Source organism: Ornithorhynchus anatinus, chromosome 8, assembly GCF_004115215.2.
Source record: "Ornithorhynchus anatinus isolate Pmale09 chromosome 8, mOrnAna1.pri.v4, whole genome shotgun sequence".
In the NCBI taxonomy this organism is placed as follows: domain Eukaryota; kingdom Metazoa; phylum Chordata; class Mammalia; order Monotremata; family Ornithorhynchidae; genus Ornithorhynchus; species Ornithorhynchus anatinus.
Genome location: NC_041735.1, coordinates 20,437,340 through 20,452,911, shown reverse-complemented (window position 1 = coordinate 20,452,911; position 15,572 = coordinate 20,437,340). Strand labels below are relative to the sequence as shown.

At 47.1% G+C, this 15,572-nt stretch overlaps 1 protein-coding gene across 7 annotated transcripts in view; it reads left to right on the top strand.

Annotated features, from left to right (window-relative positions):
- Nucleotides 1-9,664: 9,664 nt before the first annotated feature.
- TPD52L2 (TPD52 like 2) overlaps nucleotides 9,665-15,572 on the top strand; it is a 29,768-nt gene continuing 23,860 nt past the window's right edge. The window contains exon 1 of one of the 7 annotated variants that reach the window (XM_007668777.4): nucleotides 9,665-9,795. In XM_007668777.4, coding sequence (XP_007666967.1) covers nucleotides 9,777-9,795 — 19 coding nt within the window. In that variant the 5' untranslated portion in view covers nucleotides 9,665-9,776. Of the gene's footprint in view, nucleotides 9,817-15,572 lie in introns of all 7 variants that reach the window. The other 6 variants (XM_007668768.4, XM_039912863.1, XM_001507992.5 and 3 more) reach the window with 6 other exon arrangements.

Here is a 15,572-nt window from a genome sequence, read left to right as displayed (position 1 = left end):
GAGGAGAGAGGAGGGAGAAGGGGAGGAAAAAGGAGTGAGACGTGAGAGGGAGAGGGGAAATGAATTCATTAATGATGGTATTTGTTAAGCACTCGCTGTTCTAAGCGCTTCGGGAAGCTACAAGATAATCGGTTGGACACAGTCCTTATCCCACCTGGGGCCCTCGGTCTTAATCCCCATTTTACAGAAAGGGGAGGGAAGGGAAGGAACCGAGGAGAGAGGAGGGAAAAGGGGAGGAAGAAGGAGTGACACGAGCCAGGGAGAGGAGAAATTCATTCCTTAATGGGGGTGTTTGCTAAGGACTTACTTTATGTCAAATACTGTTCTAAGCGCTGGGGTGGCTGCAAGCTAATCACATTGGGCGCAGTCCCTATCCCACCTGAGGCTCACGGTCTTAATCCCCGTTTTACAGATGAAGTAACTGAAGCCCAGAGAAGTGAAGTGACTTGCCCAAGGTCACACAGCAGACAACCCAGGTCCTTCTGACTCCCAGACCTTTATCTACTAGAGACTAAAAAGGCCACGCAACAACTGATGGTTTCAGTGAAGAAGAAACAAGAAGTCTCGAGCTTGATTGTTCCACCGGGCCTGCGTCAGCAGTCCGGGATGCCCAGGTGGAATGGTGGGCAAGGGGCCTGCTTTTGTCACCGGGCCACCAAGGGACACGCAGAAAGCCCGATGCAGGAGCGGGGGCAGTTGGGATCAACCGCGGGGAGGCCTCAGACAGTCGCCGCGGGCGAGGCCAGAGAGTGGGGGGGCTTCCCCCCCGGGAACCCCGAGTCCCTGGCCGACGCGAGGAGGGAGAGGTGGGCGGATTGACAGCAGAATTCTGGTCTGGGGGAGGGGAGAGAAGGAGGCAGATGAGATAAGATAAAATAAGATAAGAACTGGACTCGGAGATAAGGTATTCGGGCAGGGCTGCTGGTTTATGTCTAAAGATACTCCAGCTGTGGAAATGAAGCACAGGGCGAGAGGCCCGTGGCTTCAAAGAAATCGGCAGCGACTTTATTGGAAATCAGGCAGAGGAGCTAAAAGATCATTCACCCTCTGCCCTCTGGAGTCTAAACGGGGAGGGGAGGGAGGGACAAGGATCTGAATTATGTTTAAACCCCCTCTAGACTGTAAACGTGTCTACCCACTCTGTTATATTATGCTCTTCCAAGGGCTTAGCATCGTGTTCTGCACACAGTAAATCCTCAATAAAGACGACTGACTGATTGATTAAAGATGGGCGGGAGGGAGACAGCCCAGTGAGTGACCTGGGGGGCAAAAAGTGTGGAGGGGTATGTGTCCGGCCTGATGATATTAGAAAAGGACCCTCGCAGGTGACTCGTCCTCCCCTGACAACTGAAATGGTTGAAAAGCGGGTCATCCCCGCAGACCGGTGTGTAGGCAGCAGGTATTCGGGAAGGTATAGATGGAGACAGTATAGAATCCGCTCTAAGGGAGGCAAGGAATGGTTTAAGAGGCAGGGACGAGGCGGCCCGGTACCCCCAATTCTGAAGAAGGAGAGTGGCTTAGTGAAAAGAGCACGGGCTTGGGAGTCAGAGGTCGGGGGTTCTAATCCCGCCCCCGCCACTTGTCACCTGTGTGACTTTGGGTAAATCACTTCTCTGTGACTCAGTTATCTCATCTGTAAAATGGGAATTAAGACTGTGAGCCCCATGTGGGACAACTTGATTATCTGGCATCTACCCCTGCGCTTAGAACAGTGCTTGGCACATAGTAAGCGCTTAACAAATACCATCATTATTATTATTAATACCTACGGCACCCCGGGGAAATCCGATTTCTGACTCTCAGTGGTTTCACCAAAGCTATTACAGATCTGGGGGAAGCCGATCCGTCTCTTCTCCGCCGCCTGCTACACCATCCCCTGACAGTCTCAGGCAGGTGGCGGGAGGGAGAGGAGGTAGAAGAAATAGGGGAGGGGGTCTGCAGGAGGCTAGAATTCGCCGAAACTCAGGCACCCCCACCGATGGCATCAGGGTTCCTGTCCTTCCTCCCCTGCAGGAGGATTTGCAGGCAGATTCCCCCGCCCGGTGGCCCTTTCCCCTCCTCCTCCTTCTCCTCCTTCTCTTCCTTCTCCTCCTCCTCACCAGCCTCCTCTCTTCCGCTGATCTTTCCTGCCTGAATCAGAAGGAGAGTAGGGCGGAGACGCCAAGGGCTAGGAGGTGGGAGGGGGAGATGGAAGGATCCAGGGCCCATCTTCTTCGTGACGCTACTGCCCTCTTTCCCTCGGTCGGGCGCACGGCAGGGCCGCTGACCCTTCTCTCCCCGCAGCCTTTTCAGGCTCCTACTTTATTCTAATCATAATAATTATGACATTCGAGAAGCGCTTACTATGTGCCAGGAACAGTACTAAGCGCTGGGGTGGACACGAGCAAGTCAGGGTGGACACAGTCCCTGTCCCACATGGGACTCACCGTCTTAATCCCCATATTATAGGTGAGGTAACTGAGGCATAAGGAAGTTGACTTGCCCAAGGCCCCACAGCAGACAAGTCAATCAGTACCCTGCTCCCCTGCGTTCCCCCATTCCCTCCCGGTTCTTCCCCACCTGCTCCCTCTCCAGCTGAGTTGGGTGCTTCCCCGCTGGCTTTTTAAAATTTTACGGTATTTTGTTAAGCGCTTACCATGGTCCAGGCATTGTACTGAGTGGCCAGAGTAGATACAAGCTAATCGGGTTGGACACAGTCCCTGTCCTACATGGAGCTCACAATCTTAATCCCCATTTTACAGGTGAGGGAACTGAGGCACAGAGAAATTAAGTGACTCACCCAAGGTCACAGAGCAGACAAGTGGCGGAGATAGGATTAGAATCCAGGGTCTTCTGACTCCCAGCCCCATGCTCTATCCATTAGACCACACTGTTGTGGAAAAACTGGCTGTGGAAAACCAGTCACTGCTCAAGCTCAGCAAGCCCTAACAGGCTAACAAGACTCTTCTGAGACTCAGAGATCTGCACTCCCAGAGGAAACCTGTCTTGTTGGAAGGTAAGAGGGAATCTCTGACCTCCCAATCAATCAATCAATCAATCAATCAATCAACCATATTAATTGAGTGTTTACTGTGGGCAGAGCACTTTATTAAGCACTTGGGAGAGTACAGCAGAGTTGGTAGACTTGTTTCCTGCCAACAATGAGCTTACAGTCTAGAGAGAGAGAGAGAGAGACATTAATATACATAATTACATTAAGAGTATGTACATAAGTGTTATGGTGCTGAGTGAAGGGTGAATGAAGGGTTTAAATCCAAGTGCCAAGGTGATGCAGAAGGAGGTGGAAGATAGAGGAAATGAGGATTTAATGAAGGCCACTAGTTCACATAGAAAGCAATGGGCAGAGCCATATTAGAACCCAGGTCCCTTGATGCTCAGCCACACTGCTTCACTGTAATAGGGAGTTTAGGACCCATCACTTCAGTTTTGAGTTCATTTCAATGCCTCCAATAATGAAAACATACCATCAGGCTTGCTGGTGCTATGGGTTCTTTCTCAGAGGCTGATGTGGTTTGTAACCATAATCCAGCAGGGAAAAGGATCCTGCTGAAGAAGGCAGAGACACTATTAGGACTTTGACAACTAATGACTATTCTTACTGAGCCTAATTAGAAAATGTACTACTTTGGCTGCTATGCATTGTTCCCATAGGCCTGATACAAACCTGTATATCAAGGGTTAGTCGGTTAGTCCTCAATTGCAAATCGACAAAGAGATTACTGCTGTTTTAAGAGTACAAATCCAAGAGGTTATTGGAAAACAATTGGTAAAGAATACTTGGGGCAGGATAACATATCAAGAAATTCTGGCAATGTTGTCCTTTCAGTTATTACTCATTCTCTTAGCATGTCCCATCCAGCTAAGCAGCATGAGCAGGGGCATAGCATTACTCTAATGAGCTGGCTGAATTCTATTACTTTATTGTGGGAGATCCTTGAAGGTGACTTGGATGAAGCTGCCAAATAGAAGGCTGACCACCTTCACAGCAGGGGTGACAAGCCTCTGTGACAGATATAAAGGGCAAGACCACAACTGCCATTAGAGTTCCTGATGTTGCCCTGGTGTAATGAGTAAGGCAGAGTTTTGCTTTCGGCGTATGGAGAACTAGAATTGGTAATGAAAAATACCCCTTTGCAAGACTCTGGATTTCAGGCAGTTTCATTTAATGTGTGGGATGCAGTGAATGCGAGTCACTGCAACACAATCTGGAATTGCTCTTCTATTTATTATTATCACTGGATTTATTAAGTGCTGACATGTGTCAAACATGGTACCAATCACTGAAGTGTGTGTGTGTATGAGAGAGTGATCCCCTTTACCCTGTTTAGGAAAAGCTTGTATTTTATCCCTATTTTACAGTTGAAGAACCTGAGGCACATAGGAGTTAAGGGATTCCCCTAAGGTTAAACAGCAGGTCAATGGCAGAGCTGATCATTTCCAGGCCCATTTTTTTCCCCCACTAAATCAAACTTCCTCTCTAGAATCTAGGTGAATCTAGACTTCAAAATATCAGAGGATACTCCCTTGGGATGGAGAGTTGAGTAGAGATTAGAGAGACTTTAGGAAAGGAACAAAGGAATTTGCCCTCAGATCCCAGGCTGTAGTTTTTTCTTTATTCCCCATTAAGTCTACATGTCCCATACTCTAGCTCAGGGCAGACCTTCTTCTTTGAACTGATCCTAAACCAGCTTTCACTTATAGGAAGGTTTAGATTAGTTTTTAGATCCCCAGGTCCCTGTTTCCCCAATATCCTCTCAATTTTTTTAGTAGACACTTATCCAAGAGAGTAGCTCTGATTTTCTGACAGAATGTCACTTTTTCAACTGTTGGGAGTTAGCTGGGTAATAATCTGGGGAAGGCCTCTCTAACTCTACTTTTGGCTTTAGTGCCCTTGGGGGCCATTTCTCAGCCTTCCTTAGACTGAGCTGGGACCTGCCTCTGACCTGATTATCTTTATCTACCTCAGTGCTTACTAGATTGCTTAGCACATCATTCAATTGTAGTTTTTGAGCGCTTACTGTGTACAGGTGCCTTTACTAAGTGCTTGGGAGAGTACAATATAACAATATAACAGACACAGTCCCTGACCACAGTGAAGCACTTAAATACCAGTTATTCCTCTAAGCTGAATCCTGAACAAGCAACACCCCATCACACACACACACACACACACACACACACACACACACACACACATTCACTTTCTCCCACTCTCTGGGAATGGAGAAGGGAAGGTGATTGACCATTCTGAGTTAATAATAATAATGTTGGTATTTGTTAAGCGCTTACTATGTGCCGAGCACTGTTCTAAGCGCTGGGGTAGACATAGGGGAAGCAAGTTATCCCACGTGGGGCTCACAGTCTTAATCCCCATTTTACAGATGAGGGAACTGAGGCACAGAGAAGTTAAGTGACTTGCCCACAGTCACACAGCCGACAAGTGGCAGAGCTGGGATTCGAACTCATGAGCCCTGACTCCAAAGCCCGTGCTCTTTCCACCGAGCCACGCTGCTTCTCTTGTCATCCAGTAGACAGACACATGGACATGACACCTTTTTGCCCACTTTGTGGGTGCTCAACAGACACTTTTTGACACTCTAATATTGGCCAGAGAGACAAACACAGCAAAAAACCCTCCTAAACTGCTCTTTATTCCATCACACTGCCCCTCACCCCTGCTAACTCAGGCTGCCTAAGGATAAGATCAGACGGGCCTTCTCCCCCAGCCTCCCCCACCCCCAAACCCTTGCCCTTAGTCATCTGCAGTTCTGTCCTCTGCAGATTGAGATAAGACCTAGGCAAAGAGAAACAATGAGCTTAGTCTGGGATCCAACTGGCAAGTGAAAGGCTAACTGACCCCTTCCCACCCAGTTTTTCCTTTTCTCTGGTTTCCCAGGGTTTGGGGGTGGAGGGGGCTTGAGTCAATGGAGAGACCTGTGAGCAAGGAGGTCTCTCAAGGGGGTGGGGTGAGTCTGGTTTGGTCCAGCTCTTCACCCCTCCCCCAGTCCTATTTATTCTCTCTCCTTACCCTCCTTTCATTTCCCAGCCCCAGCCATCTGAACTCTCAGTGTCTGAGGGGCTCTTTGGCTTAGAGGTCAGCAGACAACTCAGTTTCTTTTTCAGAGGAGATACTTTTCCTCTCCTCCCCCAAGGGCTGATTATCAGGTTACAGCCCAAGTCACCTCGGGCTGTGTTTCTCCAGATGGAGCAAGAAGAGATGGCATGGGACCATAGCCTTTTCTTTCCATCTTGTTCCCCCCTGCCTCCACCTCATATTAAATTCGACTTTTGACTATGAACTTCAAGGTTCTCCTCCACTAGACCTCGCTGCTTCCTTTGTAAGACAATGTAGCATATTTGATATATTTCTCTCCTTTCTGGTCCTGTACTTTTCCTTAAGGGCATAATCATGTCTTTATGTTTGTCTTTCCAGTTAGATTGTGAATTCGTCAAGGTAGAGACACTGATTATCTGTAATCCTTTGCAGTGTCTAGTACAGTGAACTCATAAGAACTTCCAAAATATTGTTCATCCTGATGATCAGGAACAATGGGGGACAGAGGGTGGGATGAAAGGAATACTTTGCAACATCACTTTGATTTCATCTGTTCTTCTCAAATCATTCCCTGATCCACTTGACACACTGAGGCTATAAAATAGTAATAGTATTTACTGAGTGTTTTTTGTGTGTAGACCACTGTATTAAGCTTTGAAGACATCACTCCCCCTCGCTGGGCTTCATATTCCCAACTGTAAACTGGGGAGAATCAGCAAAACATTCGTGGGGTAGGGCTGGATGTGGGATAGTATTTCCAGGCTGCTTGAGTATCTGAGACTCATTCCCCTTCTCTAGGAATTGGGGGAAAAGACATGTTTGGAGGAAGTAGGCTGGATGAGGAGACAAAGGAGAGGTAGCTTGAAGGGACAGACTAGGGTAGTTGGAGATATTCAACCTAGAGAAGACAAAGCAGTCTTTTAGTCTGTGAGCCCGTTGTTGGGCAGGGATTGTCTGTCTGTTGCCGAATTGTACCTTCCAAGCGCTTAGTACAATGCTCTGCACGCAGTAAGTGCTTAATAAATACAATGAATGAATGAAAGTGCTCAATAAATACGATTGAACGAATGAAAGCAGGGAACAAAGAGTCAGATAAACAGTTGGCACTCCTTCAATCAGAAAGGCTTTGAAGGGAGGGGAGAGTAATACTATGGATTGAATAATGATGGTATTTGTTAAGCGCTTTCTCTGTGCCAAGCACTGTTCTAAGCACTGGGATAATAATAATGATGATGGTATTTGTTAAGCGCTTACCATGTGCCAAACACTGGGGTAATAATAATGATGATGCTATTTGTTAAGTGATTACTATATGCCAAGCACTGGGGTAATAATAATAACAATGATGTTATTTAAGTGCTTACTATGTGCCAAGCACTGGGGTAATAATAATAATGATGATACTATTTGTTAAGTGCTTATTATATGCCAAGAACTAGGGTAATAATAATGATGATGGTATTTGTTAAGCGCTTACTATGCCAAGCACTAGGGTAATAATAATAATGTTGATGGTATTTGTTAAGTGCTTACTATGGCCAAGGACTGTTCTAAGCGATACATGGTCATCAGGTTGTCCCACGTGGGGCTCACAGCCTGAACCCCCCTTTTACAGATGAGGCAACCGAGGCCCAGAGACATGAAGTGACTTGCCCCAAGTCACCGAGTCCAAGTGGCTGGGGCGGCATTAGAACCCACAGCCTCCGACTGCCAGGTCTTTCCATTGAGCTGGGCTGATGTACTGCTCTCCTTCCGGGCCCTGTGGTTTTACTTAAGAGCATAACCGTGACTTCGGGCTTGTCCCTCCAGAAAGACTGTGAATTAATAATAATAATGTTGGTATTTGTTAAGTGCTTACTATGTGCAGAGCACTGTTCTAAGCACTGGGGGAGGTACAGAGGTAGAGAAGCAGTGTGGGTCAGTGGAAAGAGCCCGGGCTTGGGAGTCAGAAGTCATGGGTTCGAATCCCGACTCTGCCACTTGTCAGCTGTGTGACTGTGGGCAAGTCACTTCACTTCTCTGTGCCTCAGTTCCCTCATCTGTAAAATGGGGATGAAGACTCTGAGCCTCACGTGGGACAACCTGATTACCCTGTACCTCCCCCAGTGCTTAGAACAGGGCTCCGCACGTAGTAAGCGCTTAACAAATACCAACATTATTATTATTAAAATGGGGGATGAAGACTATGAGCCTCACGTGGGACAACCTCATTCCCCGTCTCTCCCCCAGCACTTAGAACAGTGCTCTGTACGTAGTAAGCACTTAACAAATACCAACATTATTATTAATAAATTGGGGATGAAGACGGTGAGCCTCACGTGGGACAACCTCATTCCTCTGTATCTCCCCCAGCGCTTAGCACAGTGCTCTGCACGTAGTAAGCGCTTAACAAATACCAACATTATTATTATTAAAATGGGGATTCATTCATTCAATAGTATTTATTGAGCGCTTACTTTGTGCAGAGCACTGTACTTAGCGCTTGGAATATACCAATCGGTAACAGAGACAGTCCCTGCCCTTTGACGGGTTTACAGTCTAATAGGAGGAGACAGGCAAGAATAGTAATAAATGAGCCTCACGTGGGACAACCTCATTTCCCTGTATTTCCCCCAGCGCTTAGAACAGTGCTCTGCACGTAGTAAGCGCTTAACCAATACCAACATTATTATTAATTTTTAATGAGATGTACATAGCCTTGATTCTATTTATTTGTATTGTTTTAATGAGATGTTCATCCCCTTGATTCTATTGAGAAGGAGTGTGGCTCAGTGGAAAGAGCACAGGCTTTGGAGGCAGATGTCATGAGTTCAATCAAATCCCAGCTCTGCCACTTGTCAGCTGTGTGACTGTGGGCGAGTCACTTCACTTCTCTGTGCCTCAGTTCCCTCATCTGTCAAATGGGGATGAAGACTGTGAGCCCCACATGGGACAACCTGGTTCCCCTGTGTCTACCCCAGCGCTTAGAACAGTGCTCTGTACATAGTAAGCGCTTAAGTCTGTTGCCGACTTGTTCATTCCAAACGCTTAGTACAGTGCTCTGCACCTAGTAAGCGCTCAATAAATACTATTGAATGAATTAACAAATACCAACATTATTATTATTATTGCCGTCTCCCCCGATTAGCCTGTAAGTCAAAGGGCAAGGACCGTCTCTATCTGTTGCCCATTTGTCCATTCCAAGCGCTTAGTGCTCTGCACCTAGTAAGCGCTCAATAAATACTATTGAATGAATGAAATTATTACAGGGTAATCAGGTTGCCCCCCGTGGGGCTCACAGCCTTCACGCCCATTTTCCAGAGGAGGTCACTGAGGCCCACACAGAGGGCAGAGGCGGGATTCGAACCGACGACCTCTGCCTCCCAAGCCCGGGCTCTTCCCACTGCGCCACGCCGCCCCTCCCTGTTGGGCCCCGCCACTTCCGGCCGGCCTGGGCCCCGGGCCCTGCCCGCGCGGAGGGAAGGCCTCAGGCCCGGCCCCGCCCTCCGCCCCACGTGACCCGGCCTCCGCCAATGGGGAGGGCCCGGCCGGCGCGGCGCGCGGGCTGCGGAGCCTCCCATTGGCCGCCGCCCGGGAAGGGGGCGGGGCTTAGCGCTCCCCGCAGGGAAAGTCAATCATGGCGGCGGTGGCGGCGTGAGGCCTGCGGGACCCAAGGGCCGACACTTTGAGCGAAGCTCTGCGCTCCCCCCCCCCCCCCCCCCCTCCACCCCACCCACCGGACATGGACCCCGCCGGCGAAGGTACCGGGGCGGGGGGGCAAGGTAAGGGGGCGGCCTGGCTGCGGTGGTTGCCCTCCCCCCTCCTTAATATTATTTATTCATTCAGTTAGTATTTATGGAGCGCTTACTACGGGCAGGGCACTGCACTGAGCGCTTGGGATGGACAGTGGGGCAACAGAGAGACCAGTCCTGCCCCACCACGGGCTCGCAGTTGAAACGGGGGAGGCGGGCAGCAGAATCCAAGAGAACCAGACCACATCATCAAGATAAATAGAACCCACGGGGATGCACATTAACAAAATAAATAGGGTAATTAATATGCATTCATTCAACAGCATTTATTGAGCGCTTACTCGGTGCAGGGCACTGGACTGAGCGCTTGGGATGGACAGTGGGGCAACAGAGAGAGACCAGTCCTGCCCCATAACGGGCTCACTGTCGAAATGGGGGAGACGGTCGGCAAAGCAGTAATAAATAATAATCATTCATTCGTATTGAGCGCTTACTAGGTGCAGGGAACTGTACTGAGCGCTTGGGATGGACAGTTGGGCGACAGAGAGAGACCAGTCCTGCCCCACGACGGGCTCACAGTCGAAATGGGGGAGATGGGCAGCAAAGCATTAATAAATAATATTCATTCATTCGTATTGAGCGCTTACTAGGTGCAGGACACTGTACTGAGCGCTTGGGATGGACAGTTGGGCAACAGAGAGAGACCAGCCCTGCCCCACGACGGGCTCACAGTCGAAACGGGGGAGACGGGCAGCAGAGCCAAAGAGAGAAGACCACATCATCAAGATAAATAGAACCAAGGGGATGTACACCTCATTAACAAAATGGGTATTGAACACTGACTGTGTGCGGAGCACTGTACATCGTGATTCGTTCAGTCGTATTTATTGAGCGCTTACTGTGAGCGTAGTACTGTAAATCATTCAATCTTATTTATTGAGAGTGTACTGTTTGCAGAGCACTGCACAGCATGATTCATTCAATTGTATTGAGCGCTGACTCTGTGCAGAGCACTGTAAATCATTGTCGTATATATTGAGAGCTGACTGTACAGCATGATTCTTTCAGTCGTATTTGTTGAGCAATTACTGTGTGCGGAGCACTGTAAATCACGATTTGTTCAACTGTATTGAGCGCTTCCTGTGTGCGGAGCACTGTAAATCGTATATATTGAGAGCTGACTGCGGAGCACTGAACATGATTCATGAATCATGATTCGTTCAGTCGTATTTATTGAGCGCTTACTGTGTGCAGAGCACTGTAAATCGTATATATTGAGAGCTGACTGCGGAGCACTGTACATGATTCATGTATCATGATTCGTTCAGTCGTATTTATTGAGTGCTTACTGTGTGGAGCACTTTAAGTCATAATTCGTTCAATCGCATTTATTGAGCACTTACTGTGTGCGGAGCACTGTAAATCATGATTCCTTCAGTCGTATTTACTGAGTACTTTCTGTGTGCGGAGCACTGTAAATCATGATTCGTTCAATCGTATTTATTGAGCGCTCACTGTGTGCGGAGCACTGTAAATCATGATTCGTTCAGTCGTATTTATTGAGCGCTTACTGTGTGCAGAGCACTGTAAATCATTGTATATATTGAGAGCTGACTGCAGAGCACTGTACATAATTCGTGAATCATGATTCGTTCAGTCGTATTTATTGAGCACTTATTGTGTGCAGAACACTGTACATGATTCAGTCATATGTATTGAGAGCTGACTGTATGTGGAGCACTGTAAATCATGATTCGTTCAGTCATATGTATTGAGCGCTTACTGTGTGCAGAGCACTGTAAATCACGATTCGTTCAGTCGTACTTATTGAGCGCTTACTGTGTGCAGAGCACTGTAAATCATTGTATATATTGAGAGCTGACTGCAGAGCACTGTACAAGATTCATGAATCATGATTCGTTCAGACGTATTTATTGAGCGCTTATTATGTGCAGAACACTGTACATCATTCAGTCGTATGTATTGAGAGCTGGCTGTATGTGGAGCACTGTACATCATGATTCGTTCAGTCGTATTTATTGAACGCTTACTGTGTGCAGAGCACTGTAAATCATTGTATATATCGAGAGCTGACTGTCCATCATGATTCGTTCAGTCGTTTTTGTTGAGCAGTTTACTGTGTGCGGAGCACTGTAAATCATGATTCGTTCAATCGTATTTATTGAGCGCTTACTGTGTGCGGAGCACTATAAATCATGATTCTTTCAATCGCATTTATTGAACACTTACTGTATGCGGAGCACTGTAAATCATGATTCGTTCATTCGTATTTTTTGAGCACTTACTGTGTGTGGAGCACTGTAAATCATGATTCGTTCAGCCATATATATTGAGAGCTGACTGCAGAGCACTGTGCATCATGATTTGTTCAGTCGTATTTATTGAGCGCTTATTGTGTGCAGAGCACTGTACATCATTCAGTTGTATATATTGAGAGTTGACTGTACATCATGATTCGTTCAGTCATATTTGTTGAGTAATTACTCAGTGCAGAGCACTGTAAATCACGATTTGTTCAACTGTATTGAGTGCTTACTGTGTGCGGAGCACTGTAAATCGTGATTCGTTCAATCGTATTTATTGAGCACTTACTGTGTGCGGAGCACTGTACGTCTTGATTCGTTCAATCGTTTTGAGCGCTTACTGAGTGCAGAGTACTGTAAATCTTTCAGGTGTATTTATTGAGCACTTACTGTGTGCGGAGCACTATAAATCATTCGTTCAATAGTATTTATTGAGCACTTACAGTGTGCGGAACACTGTAAATCATAATTTGATCGTATTGCGTGCTTACTGTATGCAGAGCACTGTAAATCATTCAGTGATATTTATTGAGTGCCTATTGTGTGGCAGGGCACTATACTAAGCGCTTGGGAAAGTACGATACAGCAGTAAAGAGAGACAGTCCCTGTCCACAACAAGCTCACAGTCTAGAGGGGCACTGTGGTACTTGTTCAGTGCTTACTGTGTACCCAGCACTGTTCAAAGTGCTGGGGAAGATATGTTGATCAAGTTGGATCCAGTCCCCGTTCCACATGGGACTGGCATTGTTTTAGAGGGGGGAAACTGAGGCCCAGAGAAGTGAAGTGACTTGCCTGAGGTCACACAGCAGACATGTGGTGGAGCCAGGATTAGAACCCACATCCGTCTGACTCCCAGGCTCATAATAAGTGCTTGGGAGAGTACAGTGCAGTAGAGTTGGTGGGCCCACATATCCCTGCCCAAAGAGAATTTACACTGCAGTGGTGCTTCACTCTCTCAGCATCCGCTTCCCGGATTTCCCTCTTTCTCCCCCTTGCACCTAGAATGAACTGGAGGTGTCCTCTTGGACTCTTTGAGTCCTTTCTCCCCAGCCAGGCCCTTACTTCCCCCTTTCCCCTGCCTTCTCCTCCTTCCCAGGGCCCTAAGCCAGTTGCTTAAGAGGTACTTTGCTCTACTTACTCCTCGGATTTATGCTTTCCTGGGGGTTTGTCCCAGGGTGGGGTTTGGGGAGTGGTCTAGGTGCACCCTCTTTGCAGGAGCTGATTGTATTTGGGAAGACACCCAGGTTGTTCTTGATACTCAGTAAGCACATTACTAATCATTCCTCTTCACCTTTCTCCCCCACCCATGGCCTCTGTAGTATACATGGCCCCTGTAGTATACACTCCTGGCCCTGTGGTTGCAGCCAGTATTCCTGCGAGTTACCTAATGGAAGTCACATAACTGGGAGCCCAGCACACCAGGGCTTGCTTCTGCAATTTGCCTCAGAATCAGTTTGGGGTAGCTGCTTCTCTTTAACTTTGAAGTGGTATTGCTGATCCAGGGATGAGAACTTGCAAGGCTGGGTAATTTCAGAATAGCTTTAAATTTCATTACATATGTGGAACGGTAACTAGAGAATATGCAATGGGTATATTCATTTATTCATTCATTCAGTAGTATTTATTGAGCGCTTACTGTGTGCAGAGCACTGTACTAAGCGCTGGGAATGTACAGTTCGGCAACAGATAGAGACAATCCCTGCCCAGTGGCGGGCTCACAGTCTAATGGGGGGTAGTTATGTTACTGTTAACACTGTATGTTGGTGCTCCTGACTGGTAGCTATTCCACAAGTATTTATAGGAGAAGGTTTGCATTCTACCGTGTCCAATGCTGCATTCCTTCCAAGAGGTTTGCTTCCTAAAATGAAGCTGACAGAAAAAGGTTTGTATCCGATCCCAGATTTTTATGGTGCTTGCTTTAGGCTGGGACAGGGCACTTCTTACATGCCAGTAGATGAAAGTGGTTAGTGAAGAGAATCCAAGTCAAACAGCTGCTTCTGAATTAGTTTGAAAGTAAAAGGAGCTTATTTAGGTGCCATACTTTAGCAGTTGATAGACTTTAAAGAAAAAATGTGGAGAACTGCATGTGTGCCAGTGAAGGAGGGAAGAACTGGTATTATGATAAATTTGTAAGAACTGTTAGCAAAAACAATGTGGTACTGAAGTAGCCTGACTCTCTCTGCCTGCTCAGGTTGACGCGTGTTTTATATTCCAGTGAGAGACTACGTAAAGCTAACCTGCTCATCTTGAAGAGAGAGTGGGCAAGTCAGGGCAAGAAGTTATCTCCCCCTTCCCTCTCACTCCCAACCTAAGGTGCTGGTGTCCCATACTTCTCCATACCCTATAGGCCTGGTTGGTCCCAACTTATTTTTCATGGGTGACTCGAGTCACCCATGAAAAGAGTGAAGACAAGATGAGCTTCTGTTGTGCTCAGGAGCCTATTTGGCCCACTGAGGTTACTAGAAATTGTATTTGGCCCATTTCACTATTGAGCATCTGCAGGGATTCTCCTGTGCAGGTGTGTGTTCCCAGGCTGTGCCGGTCCTGATGATGCCTCCATTGAGTCTGACTCAGGAGACATGCCACAACCATCCTGTCCAGAGTCCAGGTGGCCTCTTAGTAGTTCATTCTATGGGCCAAGCCCTTGCAGGACTCTCGGGAGCATATGTGTATGCCTGGATAATACAGAGTAGATGAATAATGTCTACATTAAGAGAAGCAGCGTGGCTCACTGGAAAAAGCCCAGGCTTGGAAGTCAGAGGTCGTGGGTTTTAATCCCGGCTCCGCCACTTGTCAGCTGTGTGACTTTGGGCAAGTCACTTAACTTCTCTGAGCCTCAGTTCCCTCATCTATAAAATGGGGACAACCTGATGACCTTGTATCCCCCCAGTGCTTAGAACAGTGCTTGGCACATAGTAAGCACTTAACAAGTGCCATCATCATCATTATTATTATTATTATCTTGGGGATTGAAAAGAAATAGGAAGATTCTCCCAAGCACTTAGTGCAGCGCTCTGCACAGAGTAAGCACTCAATAAATGCGAATGATTGATTGAAGACAATATTAACCAACTTAAGGCCAGCAGGGTCCCTGAATATAGGGCTTGACATGATGTCTTGGATAGTAGGACTTAATATTGTTAGGCACCTTGCAAGATGATGGTACATCTGTGCAGAAACTCATGGGGCAGGTGCTTTTATGTAACTCAGTATGGCAGTACCATTGAACAGAATTTGAAGGTGGGAATGCTCCTGCCATATTAGGTTCTTTCATGAAAGAAACAGCAATACATGCAAAATGTGTTAGAACTTGGCATGTTTATCTTTTGAGGGTTTACTGCCTCCAGGGGTATAATTTTGACAGGTGGGATTAAAGGGTGAGTGAAGGTTTTTCAAGTACTCATAGGTATGAAAAATGCACTTCAGTAAACAAGAGTTGTTGACTCTTTGTCCTCAGACTGT